The 14,067-nt window shown below is 37.7% G+C and overlaps 1 protein-coding gene across 2 annotated transcripts in view; it reads left to right on the top strand.

Moving 5' to 3' along the window:
- singed (fascin domain-containing protein singed) overlaps nt 1-14,067 on the top strand; it is a 56,780-nt gene that overhangs the window by 23,950 nt on the left and 18,763 nt on the right. For both annotated transcript variants that reach the window (XM_028305632.1, XM_028305633.1), the window contains exons 2-4: nt 4,558-4,783; nt 7,999-8,107; nt 12,143-12,290. In XM_028305632.1, the coding sequence (XP_028161433.1) occupies nt 4,564-4,783; nt 7,999-8,107; nt 12,143-12,290 (477 nt within the window). In that variant the 5' untranslated portion in view covers nt 4,558-4,563. The remainder of the gene's footprint in view (nt 1-4,557; nt 4,784-7,998; nt 8,108-12,142; nt 12,291-14,067) is intronic.

Here is a 14,067-nt window from a genome sequence, read left to right on the forward strand (position 1 = left end):
ACGATAACCAACTTCCTCATAGTTAGTATTTAAAATATTATCGTAATTTAATTACGTTTCTAACAATTTCGCAATTGCGCTGGACTGGATTAAACGAATGTTTATCTGTGTATTTTGAGTTTTACTGAACGATGATGGAACACTTCAATACAAAAATATGCAAATTACTGTTTACTTGAAGACATTGAAACAACTGTGGCAAATCCTTTGTTTTAAAATGGTTCTTTTGTCCTAAGTACTAAACCTACGGTTTCCGCTACATTTTATTTATTTATACAATTAAAGGCAATACACGTAATCTAATACAATTTAATGAATCGAAACCTGATAACGATGTAACGTGTAGTCCATTGTAAGAACAAGGTTCTCGACGCCAGCGAGACGAGCGCGATCTTGCGCTCCACGCTCCACAGCAAATATGTAATAAAATTCCACTCCAGGCCTAAGTTTACTCATCGAGAAACTTACTCAACAACAAAAAGAACGTTAATTTGTCTGACGTTGCTTTGATTTAGTGGGCTGATACAAAAGCAAAAAGCCACAGTAATAAAGCGAAACGTTTCTTATCTAGCTTTACACCATAATCTTCTCAATTTATTTGTCAGAAATAAATCTATGTAACTTTTTAATATCGTTCTCTAGTCGCATGAATATAAAGGCACATTAATTTCAAGTGTCATGACAAATGATGCATGCAGTGGTCTTGAAAAAGCCTTAATTATATCCTGTCTAAAGCTGCGCGCGCGCCGAGCCCCGGCATTATCCGTACCTACCCAGCGTCCTAGACGCTCCTAGTTCCGTCTTTGTGCGCGAACATTGGCAGACTATGCTCCAATAAATTAGTTAATAGTCTATCAATCACTGATCAAATAGAACTAAATGGCTCATGGGAACTGATGCTATCGGTAATATTGGTTAGCTGCTGGAACCACGTAATTAGTTAATGCTGATTAATTACCTACTTTATAGGGATAATATTTACATAAACATGCTGTTCAGTCAGATAATGAGGTACGTTGCAAAAAGACATTTTCCTCGATTAGAATACCTATAAATGAACATTTTTTTCTTCCCATGTTTAATTAACTAGGGAAAGACTAATAGTTAAATACCTAATAAATAGAGGAATATCCTGGAAGTTTCTTTTATAATAAGGCAGACGACAGAATACAGCTGCAAGACGTTTCTACTAGTAAATACGTACATATTTGCTATCACCTGTTCTTTTTTTCTGCCTTTCCAACCATGGAAATAGTTTTTAGCAAATACGAACACTCAACAATCGTGACCGTATACTTTGCAAGTCCCACGACGCGGCAACTAGCGAATACTCGAGATAGAAACGTTAACTGTTACTTTTTCCACTAGTTCTTTCAGTTTACAGAATCTAATACAATAAAGAGCAGTAGTTCCCTCAAATGTAGGCAGATATTACAACGAATAATTTATAATAATCCTACAATGACAAGCGCGGAGCCTTTGACCCAGTAGCGTAGACCTTGGACGTGGACCGTGACGGCTGTGTCCTGCTCATGAGCATTGTTTGCTATAGAACTACTATAGCACCTGGCCGGGTACCTATTACATGTCACATGGTTACTAATCGTGGAATCAAAATGACATTATTTAGAAGCGGTCATGGGATCGTGCCCTTGGGAACTCCGGCGAAAAAAGCGCCAATATGATGAGTAATATTATGGTATTTTTAGATGTGCTTAGCTGAATATTTCAATTAATTTAATTTTAATTTCATTTTGTATAATATTTATGTGCCTACATTAATTTCTGGAAAGTGATGCGTGGTGACATTAAACTCTTGTGATTATGAGATTGATTGATTTATCAATGTCCCGTGGTATTTTCCGTAAAGAAATGATTTTTTTATAGACTTATAACGATTTTTGAAGAAATGTCTGAATTGCAAAAAATATTTAATTTTGTTCTGCTGTAGGTAGGTACCTACATAATATAATTTTGTAAAATAATTATATAGTTTTTTAATTTGCCGTTTTAAGTTCTTATAAAATATATATGTTATCAAATAGATTCCGCGCACGTAATCGTTTAAGGCGATAGGTGAGGCAAAACTGCAAAATAGACCTCTCTTTGAATCCCTACTCCTCCTAAATGGATGATCCAAACAATAAAAAAAAATATGTGTGAGATGTATAATATCTTAAACTAAAAAATTGTTGTTCGTTTTTTTTGTTACAACTATTAGTTTTGACAGGAAAAATTCTTAACTTTCTTCTAATTTCACCAAAGAAATTTCCTACTACTCCTAAACGGCTGGTGCGATTTTAATGATTCTTTCACCAAATGATAGAGAATTTAATTATCTAAAAAATTGTTGTTCATTTTTTTTCAAAAATAATGTATTACGTGTCATACATTCAAAATACCCTGTAATTTCCACACGCGGGCCGCGCGAATGCGGGAGCTCAGTCTTTCACTAGCGTTCGCACGGGGAGGCTGTGTCGCACATCGGCACGCTCCGCTTCTTTGTTTTTCTATAAAGAATTTATAGCGCAGATGGTACACTCGGTACTCATAGTAGTCCGGCGGCTGAATGAAAGTGATCTAAGTACTTACTACGTCATTTTAAATATGTATAGGTATTATAAAATGTTTAAGATAATTTAAATACACAGGTATACAAGATGCTGATTATCTATTTTTTCTAGATTTATTTGTCTGAATATCTATTTATTCTAGATTTATTATATACTTNGCGTTGTCTCGCTCTAATGCTCAAGGTCGTTCGGCCATGTAATCGCCTTAAATTCATCATTTATAATATGTTCAGTGAAGCGTGTCATGCATGATGGTTTTGACGAAGATGATAATGCTACGTTACGATTACTATTGAAATTTATTTGAAACTTATAAATAAATATCACTTTCTTCAACGCCATTTTGAATCCATTTTCAAGTAAACCAAGGCTTACTTTCCATTAATAATGAGCAATATGTCATAATTTATTCGACAGATCAGTTTATATTTTGAATACATTAATAAAATTAAATACTACCTAAGTAATAGGTAAATAGTTAACATAACATTTTAATTGAAATCACTTGGCAAGCAGCCACAAGTAACACCTCACGATTTCTTAAATTACTCGACAATCTTCGTAGGTTTGAAGCTGGTTAACTAGCGGACGGAGTAATCTCGACTAGTAAACAGTAAAATGGCTGTAAAGTTAAGCCCCGTACGCTGTATCATCGGCGTCAATCTTGTGCTGTTAGGGATAAAGTTCAGAATTCTCGAACAGTATCCGTTTCGTGGGTTTGTCTATCCGTAACTAAAGAGTTCACGTCTAGACAACGACCTGCGACGCTGCGCGACCCCGCATGGGGCCTGACGTGACCGTCTGATAGAAAGCCTGACTCCAGCACGAGTTTAATTCCCTTAACCGCACTGCAGACGGCACCTAAATGGCCACATGGACACATTCGCATGCAAATAAGAATCCACATTTGTTTTCCAACAGTTTTAATTTGCGTAGTTTCATAGCAATTACAATTGCCTCTTTATGGATTGGCTGGAGAATGAGACTTATTATCGGCTTATATGGGCATCTGCAATTGAATTCAAAGATACCAATAAACATCTCGATTTTATTGGCGCAATTACAATCGAATGTATTTATTAGAGTATAGTTAATTGGAAAGGTGATTTCGAATTGAATAAATGGAGAATCTTTATTGAACTTAAAATAAAACTTAAGTTTGATTCTTACTGTTCTCGTTACTAGGTACGTCTTGATTATAACTTCAGTTTTAGATGGGAAACAAAGGAAAGACCGTAACGATGAAAGGAACGAAGAAGGAAAATATTTTAGGTATTGTTTTAAGTCTATTTTTATCTCAAGACTTCTGAGAAATGAGTTTTGGTAATATTCGTCTCGCTTTAGATGCAATGGCTGTCTTTTTTATAAAGGCGCTTTTCGCCGTGACAAATTGCACTGACTAGTATTTTAACGCCTGTCAGTTTGGATGTTTGACTAATTTATAGATTGTTTTTGTGTTTTCCGCTCTGGAACTTGTTTTCACAACGATAATTGATTTTTATTGCAAGCAGTTTGATATATTTATTTTGAACGCTTAGTTTTGTCGGAATTGACATCAAATTACTAATAACGTGGTTCATTTAACTTTTCCTGATTCATAATTTTCTTCTTCATAACATAATTATGTAATCTATATAGAAAAGCAAAAGCGAAAGGTCGCTGACTGACTCTCTCATCACGAAATATCAGAAACTTGGGCACCTACAAACCTGGGCAGGTACTTTCCTTAGACATCTGCTAAGAACGTATTTTACGAAAGTCCATCCTTTTAAGGGGGTAACGGGGTCCACGCGTACGAACTTACGAAGTCGCGAGCGGCCACTAGTGGAGAATTAATTTTAACTGCAACTTAGCGCTGAGCTGTAATTTGTAAAATATCGCCGTGTACCATATTTTCTGAATTTAAAATAACAGTTTAAAATTAAATCGTAAGCTATGTTTTGTGTTTAACCTGTTTATTAACATCAATTTCCATTGCCTGCAGATCACAATGAACGGTTTGAACGGGCACAGCAACGGCGACATGAATGGTGCGGGCGACATCATCACGCAGAACCAGCAGAAGGGCTGGTGGACCATCGGCCTCATCAACTCGCGGTACCGGTACCTCACGGCCGAGACCTTCGGCTTCAAGATCAACGCCAACGGCACCAGTCTCAAGAAGAAACAGATATGGACGTTAGAGCCAGCTTCGGGGAACGCAAATGACAGTGAGTAGATTTCAAATTGGTTAATATGTAGCACACTTATCAATTGGGAAAGGGATCAACACCGTATGGCCTTCCGCCGCGAGGCGAAGTGAGGCGAGGCGTTTTCGTTACGGTGCGAATAAGTGTGCATTGCGAAGTTTCGTACATAGAATACTGACCGCCTCGAGCTGCGGTTACGATCCGTTTCCAGGTTGATAAGTGTGAGTGTCCTTTAACCTTCACATTGTCTTTAATTGTCAAATCCATAAGATTACAAAAGGGTCCTCAAAAGTTTGGGTATATTGTTGTTCAATGTCATCATCAGTCATGCTAGCATGAACATTAACTACGATATAATTTGATCAGGGCATTAGGTATATCGATTTTAGACAGACCCATTGTTTAAATCTGTTTGTCGTGATTCGTGAATGAATAATGAATATTTGGTCAATTTTAGCTTTTATAGTCCTTTCGCTCCCAGAGTCTACTCAAATACTCGTACCTAATTAAAAGATTTCGTAAACTGTAAACCATGGACCTATAAAAAAAGGCGGACGGAACTCGCGCTACAACAAAACTGTGACGCAAAATTTTGGCGTTTGTCTATTGTGTGAGTGAATTTAGGGATGCCATGTTAGCCAAAACATTTTACCCATTTATTTTAAGAAAAACATAGATCGGCAGATGTTACTTGGAAATGTAGACAGAATTATTCCGTGCCATTTTAAAAGGATGAAAGGTGTATGCGTTGAGGTAGGCGCGAAATTTTCAATGTTCAAATTTTCTTACATTGTTTGCAAGTCAGTGTGTCAGGGTATGTACATAATGTTGATCAAAAATAATTCACGCAGTTACAAATTACGAATCTTGTGTACATTATAATCATAATCTTATGCATCATCAATATATTATTATTATCTCTGATAGATATTTTTTAACATACAACCTGACACTGACTTGCAATCAATGTAAGAAAATTTGAATTTCGCAGTTCCACATTTTTGGGAAGGATCAAATTTGCCTATGAAAATATATCCCATTAAAACACAATAATTATGATAAATTATTTTATTTCCATAGTATGCGTAATACATAACTAAAAAGTCCTAAAATCATTATTAATTTCCCATATTTCGGGTAATTTTCCCACGTAAATAACTGAGAACACTGGTCTTTGACGTATTATTTTTTCGAGTGAATGACGTTTGATTTCAATTAATTTCAATATTTTAATGTCGGGAAATAAGTGATTGGATTATTATTTTACCTGTGAAATGTGATTCCTTAATTTTTGTTTGTTCGAACAGAACGGTTTTTACACAATTTCATCACACAAGACATGTCGTATTCGTGTTGTTTTTTCGCTGCTTAAATGTGTCAACTGTGTGAAGTTTGCTCTCGAAGTGGTGTAACAGGGTGTGAATGTGTGCGTGCCGGCCTGTACGTACAGGCAAGCTGGTGTATCCTAATGTCACAGTATTTTGTTGATGAGACTCCGTCCGACTTTTTTTATAGGTCCATGCTGTAAACATCATTACTGACAATAGTTCTGTTAGTGAGAAAGATACGCCTAATGGATACTAAATGATTTTGACTGATACTGATAGCAATGTTTACGGGTGGTTAAACGCTTTTTGAATCATCATTATTGTACTTGGCTCTACTTTCAAAGTAAGTAATTTTAAGGATTTATATTTATTTAGGTTAGATAGATTGATTCACTTATTACTCGCAATGTTGTGCTATTTAAAACTTAAACAAACACCGTGTTAGTTGTTTTGGAAACCTAACTGTTAATGCTTTGATTTTATAGCAAACTAAACATTTCATAACCTAATCGTCCTATGTCGTCGTTTTTGAGACTAATTGTCGAAGCACCCTCTCTGTTTGGAGGAGGGCTTCCATTTGGCTTCCGAGCTTGAAGCCACTAAATAAGCGACTTCACACGTGTGTTACTTATTTGATTTGTTAATCTATAACCCATGTATATTACTACGAAATAATAATCTGGCTGATAGTAAGTTATGTCAGCGACTCCGTCTACAGCTTCCCATAAAAAGTAATAAACGAGTAAGTAACCTGACCATAACATTGACCATAACATTTCTCACTCCAGTTCATTGAACACCGTATGCTCATCACATGGAAACGATTTCGTCCTATTGTTGCCTATGATTGAATCGTAACTAAATATAGCGCCCTCTCAATTAGACTGCACTTTCGGTGTATTTCCCAATTTTATGGCCTCGTCCCTCCTCGCTGCGAGAGGGTCGGGCCCCTGGTCCGGCCCCTCCGAACGTGCGATCGATACCGCCGTGTGGCGCTCAGGTGTTTGTGCCGGGTGTCAGTTGTCAGTTGAGGTTGGAGTGCTAGAAGAGTGGGCAAGCTTTATGTTAGCTTTAATATTCCAGATTTGATAAACAAACGATGCCATTTTTTCTGGTGCAAGATTGGGTGGACTATTTTGTAAACAAATATCACATGTACGTTCTTCTTCATCAAAGAATAATAACAAATGAAGGAAATAACTGTCCCTCTCGTATTTTAATACAAATTCATAAAACACTATCTAGTCTTTATAAGGGTTCACCTTAAAAAACTCGTATTGTTCTACATTAAATCTCCAGCTTTCACAATATTTATCTTCTAAAGTTAATTGGAAACAGATAATGGCTTACACTAAATTTGCCTCGTCACAGGTAATCCATAGGCATTTAAACTACTAACTAATAATCAAGTAGATAACCGCAGCTCGAGCTCGGGATCAACATAGATTGATGGTGTTTGTTTATAATCACAGTCTGCAAACATACACTTGAGTTGTAGAGTCATTATTATATCGGTAAATACAGATTACAATTTGTAATCGAACATGGTAATCCGAGATGTTTGATTGAGATGTAGAGACTCGTAAAATATAAAAATAGCTTTTTTACAAACTCTACTTTATTGCAAGTCAATCAATAGATTAATTTAGTTACTTATTTAGTTAGTTTAGTTATGAGAGCAGTATATTAGTGCTATTTGCTTCCTTAAATCAGACTAGATTTGGATCTTATTTTTGTTTAATAATCACTTTCCATCAGGCGAGATACAGGCCAAGAGCATCTCCGTTTTAGGAAAAAAAATGGTTGAAGAAGACCCTCAGTGCTCGAACCTGATTCGTACTTAAGCAGTGCAGGAAATAAATGGTGTTAAGGTGAACCAACCAATAATAATGCTGCCCGTTGTTCCAGGCATGATCTACCTGCGCTCGCACCTCGACAAGTACCTGGCCGTGGACTCGTTCGGGAACGTCACCTGCGAGTCCGAGGAGAAGGAGGCCGGCAGCAAATTCCAAATTAGGTACGTGTTAACCAATTTTTTACGCAAACCCATGGGCCATGACAAACGACACAACTTCTTACAATAAAATCTCCCTATTAGGTAGGTTATTAATTTATCAATATGTATATTTTAGCTTTTAGTAGCTTTGAAATCAATAGGTACATAGTTAGTCAGTTGAGTTGCGAAGAAGTGGTTTGTCCTTGCCATACAAAATCTACCACCGATTTTTAGTTGGCGGATAGTTGGATCGGGCTGTTGGTAAACGGTATGGAGAAAGTGCGCACATTACACCGATTTGGTATCGGCCGATTCTTCATACAAATTAGAATCGAGCCCAACTATCGGCCAACTAAAAGTCGGTGGTCTGCGCCTAGGCTTATGGAAATCTCATTTTAACAGCTCATAAAAAGTATGTTCACGACTCTATCTTTAGGGGCAAAACTCCCATAAATCTGATGCAACTAAAATCGGACGATTGTCGTCAAGCAGTTAGGAGTTAAGAGACAATATTAAAGACTCTAAACACGAATCGTCCAACAAAATGTTTTATGCGCACGCGTTCAAAAACCTTCGCTTCCGGTGAGTCAGGGTGCAGCGGATTAGTATGCGGCGCAGTCGTCGCAAAAAACGCCGGGGGATCCGGAATAAGGCTTTATTATTTTTATTAAACCAGTGATGAAGAAGTCATTCTCACGGTTTACCTGAATGACAAGTCAAATATAAGACAAATAGATGTACCTACCAGCAGTGGAGCAGAAGGTGACTAATATAACGAACTAAATTAATCAAAACATAATATCTTGTCACTCACTGTTCAGTTATGCAGTACACATATTCCAGGGCACTATACATGTCCCAAATATAGCTTGCCCTACCACCACTTCGGGAAAACATATGGGCTGGTGCTGAGAAGAAGTGGCGGAAGAAACTCACTTTTGTGTCAAGCCTCTTTTTCAATAAAATACAGTAAAATACTCCTAAATCCTTTTCGAAGTGTCGTGTTCAAGTGATTCAAGTAGGACCATTAATATAATAATAATATGTGAATCCTAGTTAGTAGAGTCATTGTACTCGTATCAAAGAGTCATAACTTCAAAAGTTATTGACGTGACAATCTAAAAATACAATTTAAAAAATATCGATAAAGATGGATGGACTTTCTAGAGTTACAATGTTGTTGAGCTGTGTACAATGTACATCTGATTCATCAAGTGAAACAAATATTTCATAAATCAAATAATATTTATACTACTTGTATAACACATTGAACATAACAGGTTAAAACAATCTTTTCTTGAAAGATTAATTGAATTAACCACAAAACAATCACGGAAATTAAAAAAACGATAATTGGATTATTTTTGTGCTTGAATAAATAAATGTATAATAACTTAAACAGATCATAAATGAACAAGTTATTGTTTGTGTTGACTAGTTCGCGTCGCGTCAGTGGCTTGTGTCTATTATTGATTGTATGTAGTTGTTCGGTATACAGGCGTAGATAACAGTTCTCTGTCAGCCATGAGTCACGACATTTCTTCGGTAAATAAATAAAAGGGAGAAAGCGGTCTGACTCACTTCTGATTCATTGCTGCAATGCTGAAATAACATCGCACAATGCGCGGACGTTTCAGCTCCATTTTTAGCAATCCCTGAAAATAAAATCAATGTTTGGACGCAAAGTTTTTCAGCACCTACTACCGCGTTAGTCATTGAAGTACATACAAAGCTTATGGGAGACAACCTGTGTGGGGTAATATTCCTTCAATAAAAATACTAATAAAATAATAATTGCATAAAATAATCATTTTTTGTCTAAAACAGGAATCTCGACCGTGAGAGGTGTATTCTGTGGTGACATTGAATGATAAATATTAGATCTTTGTTAACCTGACAAAAGCAAGCTCCAAAATTATTGATCCTTCACGACAAGTTGTTTTAACAAGTGTTTGAGCGGAGGGGTTCCAAACTAAGGATACTGGGGGTGCTCGTATCCCGGTGGGGAGGCAGATGTTAATGGAGATTAGACTCTATCTTAATGGGACAAGTACCCGATTCACGTGGTGACCTTCAGGGTTCGAATTGTGTAGACATAGCTATAAACGCGACTGCAAATTTAATGATCGTTTGGCAAAGTTATGCCTACAGCTTGAAACCCTCTTGAGCAAAACTTGAAAATGCGTAAAAAGTGCCAAGGGGAAAACTGATTGGGAAAATTATGACCACTTCAGATTCTTTAAATGCCTTAAATACCTACGTACATAAACCTCAGTAATTTTGAATAATCGTGAACTGATGAACATGTTTTATATCAAATAGTAACATAAGTTACGACTTTAAAAGTCCAATAGCACCAAGCACAATAAAAGCTTTAAAAGTTGCCCACTTTACCTCTGTCGTTTTAAAAAAGCTTTTCCCCATAGTGCCATTTGAGTTAAATGCGAATTCTTTGGCATTTAAAGCTGCATGGAAAAAGAAAATGTCATCATGTTTTTATTTCTTGTCTAATGCACACGACATTTTGTTTTTATATTCCCATAAGCTCCTTTTTAAGGAGTAATTGAGGACGGGAATAGTATTAAAATTAATAGACCCTCACGAATGATTCGCTTTGTCCACACCCAGGTGTGTTCGTCCGCAGCTTCCTGTCTACGACGCACCACCCTCGTCCCCAGACGGCTTTCAATTACCTCGCATAGGGTATAGACTGTGTTGCTAGTCGCCTTTTGTTTTGCTTTCTCATCTCACAATGGTCGCCGTTTGCGGTGACTGCTAGTTTCTGAAGGGCACAAACATGTTTCCTGGCTTTGGTCCTATGGATTATGGTACAATGAAAGTTTTTAAGTATTATCTATAAAGGTGGGTAGTTCCCCACTTTAAAAGCAAACTCAGTAATCTTAATGTTGCAGCGGCTTAGCATTCAGCAATAAAACGATTTCTATTGTGCAAATAACAGTTATAATGCGCAGTCATTTTAATACGAATGCTGGTTAACGTTCGGAAACATCAAGTAGGAACAACGCAGCTTTCCTTTGTGAAGACTTCTTGAATTTTGAAAACGCTAAGTCAGCACCACTTCACCTCTGCAGTTAGCTACTTTTTAATGAAAATGAGTTGAATGATACTTCGCTTAATGTTCAATTTGCGTTGGAGTATGGAAATAAGAAAGGGGATTCTGAATAACGGGCTAGCAAACAAAAAGTAGTAATTGGCGTCAAGAGGGGAGAGGAGTGTCGTTCTTTTGCTAATAAGCATCTTTGTATCAAGAAGCGCTATGATTAATTGATTTGATGTAATATTTCGATAAGGTAGTTACAATGTGGATAGGTACCTAGTTCTCATGCTCGCGTATTTGCTAATGAGTTCGGTAAACAATTATTTGCCAAGAGAGTATTTGCTTATTGAGATTTATTGTCTTTGCTTTTTAATTGATCAATTTCTTGGGACTTCATTCACCATTGAATGAAAATAAGGTCGCACAAGCAATATTACTAAGAGCTGGTTATATTGTAGGAAAGATGCCTTAATTCCAAAGGGTCATTTCGTGATTTCGTTTTTATGAAACGAATGAAGCTGGAATTCCTTCCATCTGCGACTGCAAAACAATAAAAGAAAGAACCCGTCTGTAGTAATAAGTTAATTGTCCGTCGCCGGAGGTAATTGACTCGCGTGTTTGCGGCGGGAGCTTTGTTTATAAACACAAACTTTTTCATTACCACTCCGAGGAGCTTTCGCAATTTTTCAACCTGTTATCCAAACAGTTATTTATAGTCATCAAATAGTTTTAGTTACTAGCGTACTTTTTCTTAAAATCTTTACAACGTCTGACTACTAGAGTCAATACAATAGAATAAAAATAATAGAGTCAAGAGCATGGTCATGATAACCTTGTTACGTGCGACTGACTGAGATTTTAATAAAAAATTCTATATCAAAATCTTGGTGGTCATGATGAATTAGGTTGTCGTTTGCCCGTACTACGATACAACTACAATTTAATTTACAATTAAGTGTGTTTTATGTGCAAATTTCTAACATAAGTTTCCCCGGCAGCGTGTCAGAAGACAACAGCGGGCGCTGGGCGCTGAAGAACGTGGAGCGCGGCTACTTCCTGGGCTCCAGCTCCGACAAGCTCACGTGCACCGCCAAGGTGCCCGGCGACGCCGAGCTGTGGCACGTGCACCTCGCCGCGCGCCCGCAAGTGAGACTCAACATCATCATCCATCACCCTTGAAAGCCTGAGCGATCCTGCACACGACACCGCCGCCGCGCCGCCCCACGCCTTTGCACTGTTTATACGCGCCGCGTGAAGCCCGCTGCCGCGCCGCCACCGAAATTATGCTTTGATGGCGCGGTGGCGGTGCGGCGCCGCGGCGGCGCGGTGGCGGCGTCGTGTGCAGGAGCGCTAACTATAGTGAGTTTCTCAACACTGGCCCATTTATGGTCCCGAAGCAGTGGTAGGGTTACTACTGGGATGTGTAATATTTGCTAAAATAAATGAGTTTTATGAGTTTTCATCAACCGGGCCAGGGTGTGCGCCGTGATAAAATCTTATCGTTGACTTAGTCGACAATGCCATACATTTTTCGTGTAAAATCAATAAAATGCCCCGATAAAAGTTTATCGTGATGCGGATCCTAGGCCTACAGGTCGTTTAGAGCTCCTTCAAATCAGACGTTTCTAGCAGAACGTCAGTTTTGCGTTTGCAAGACCACACACTAACAAGGGAGACTAACATTCGGCTAGAAACGTCATTAATTTGAAAAAGCTCATAATTTCCACCGCAGAAGGACGACCCACTTTAATTTATCACAGACAAATTGAAGATTTGGTTACACTTCCATTTGTCATCATCAGGGCCCACCCTGGTTGAACGGTTGAGGAGATGATGTTCGTATGACAGATTAAATCAGGTTGACAGTTACAGTTTAATTAATATGTATTTGTTTTCTACATAAATATAGCCGAATCGTGTTAATTCTAGTACTTATTTACTTATAATAATTGAGTGATACTGAAAATGTCTTGAAAAAGAATAATTATAATGTGTTATCACGTTAACACTTGTCACGTGAACAACGGTATTTACTGCGATGATTTATTGATGTTGCTCGTGTTTGCCAATTAACAGTAATCAAGAAGCAATTAGGTTTTTCATAGAAGCTACAATTTTCTATTCCACTTTGATGGATTTTAATTTCTCTAGCTGTCAATAGCCACAAGATAAAAGATCTTGTACTACAGATCACTACGCGACGCATGTGCCCTCTCGTCCCTCCATTGGAACTCCTGTTTAGCCAGAATCTACAACCTGACCACCAATAAAATGCAACCAGTGCGCGGCTAATTTAGTCCCTGATAAAATTAGCAGTCTACTCAAGGTATAATAAATAGCAACATTTTGAAACGTAGTAGAACACAGCTTGTAAAATTAAGAATTCTGCAGTCTATGAACATTGTCATAACCCCAAAACGAACGTGACGGAATGCCTCAAAAGTCATCAACAGACAGCACTGGTCTGTATAACGTTGATCTGCATGCCGTTACAAAATGCAAATGTCACGATGACTGGTCATATCTGGTATTAACATAATTATACATACATGATATTAAATTTTGGGAGAAATTCGCGTTGCGTAAGTTAAATGCTTGACAGTGACGCGGCAAGATCGGCTTGCCTCGATGTGAAACCAGCGCATTCCCGCGCTATCATGGTTTCATCTCGATGCGCGGGCGCAGCGCTCGTGACAGAATGTCTCGCGATACCTAATTGAATCCTGTCAACATGATGTGGATGCGCCAAGTTTGCGTTAAAATGGGTGACATTGACATTGATGACAGCAAATGGCGAAAAAAAAACGGAACTTGAGGAGTGTGTTGAAACATTAATTTTATTGCTTGAATTTGAAATTATAATGCTTGATTGTTTGATGTTTCAATTAATTGTTCATTAACTATCATTAGCTTTCAGTATCTA

Source organism: Ostrinia furnacalis, unplaced genomic scaffold (assembly GCF_004193835.3).
Source record: "Ostrinia furnacalis isolate ACB-3 unplaced genomic scaffold, ASM419383v2 OfSCF1743, whole genome shotgun sequence".
Classification (NCBI taxonomy): Eukaryota; Metazoa; Arthropoda; class Insecta; order Lepidoptera; family Crambidae; genus Ostrinia; species Ostrinia furnacalis.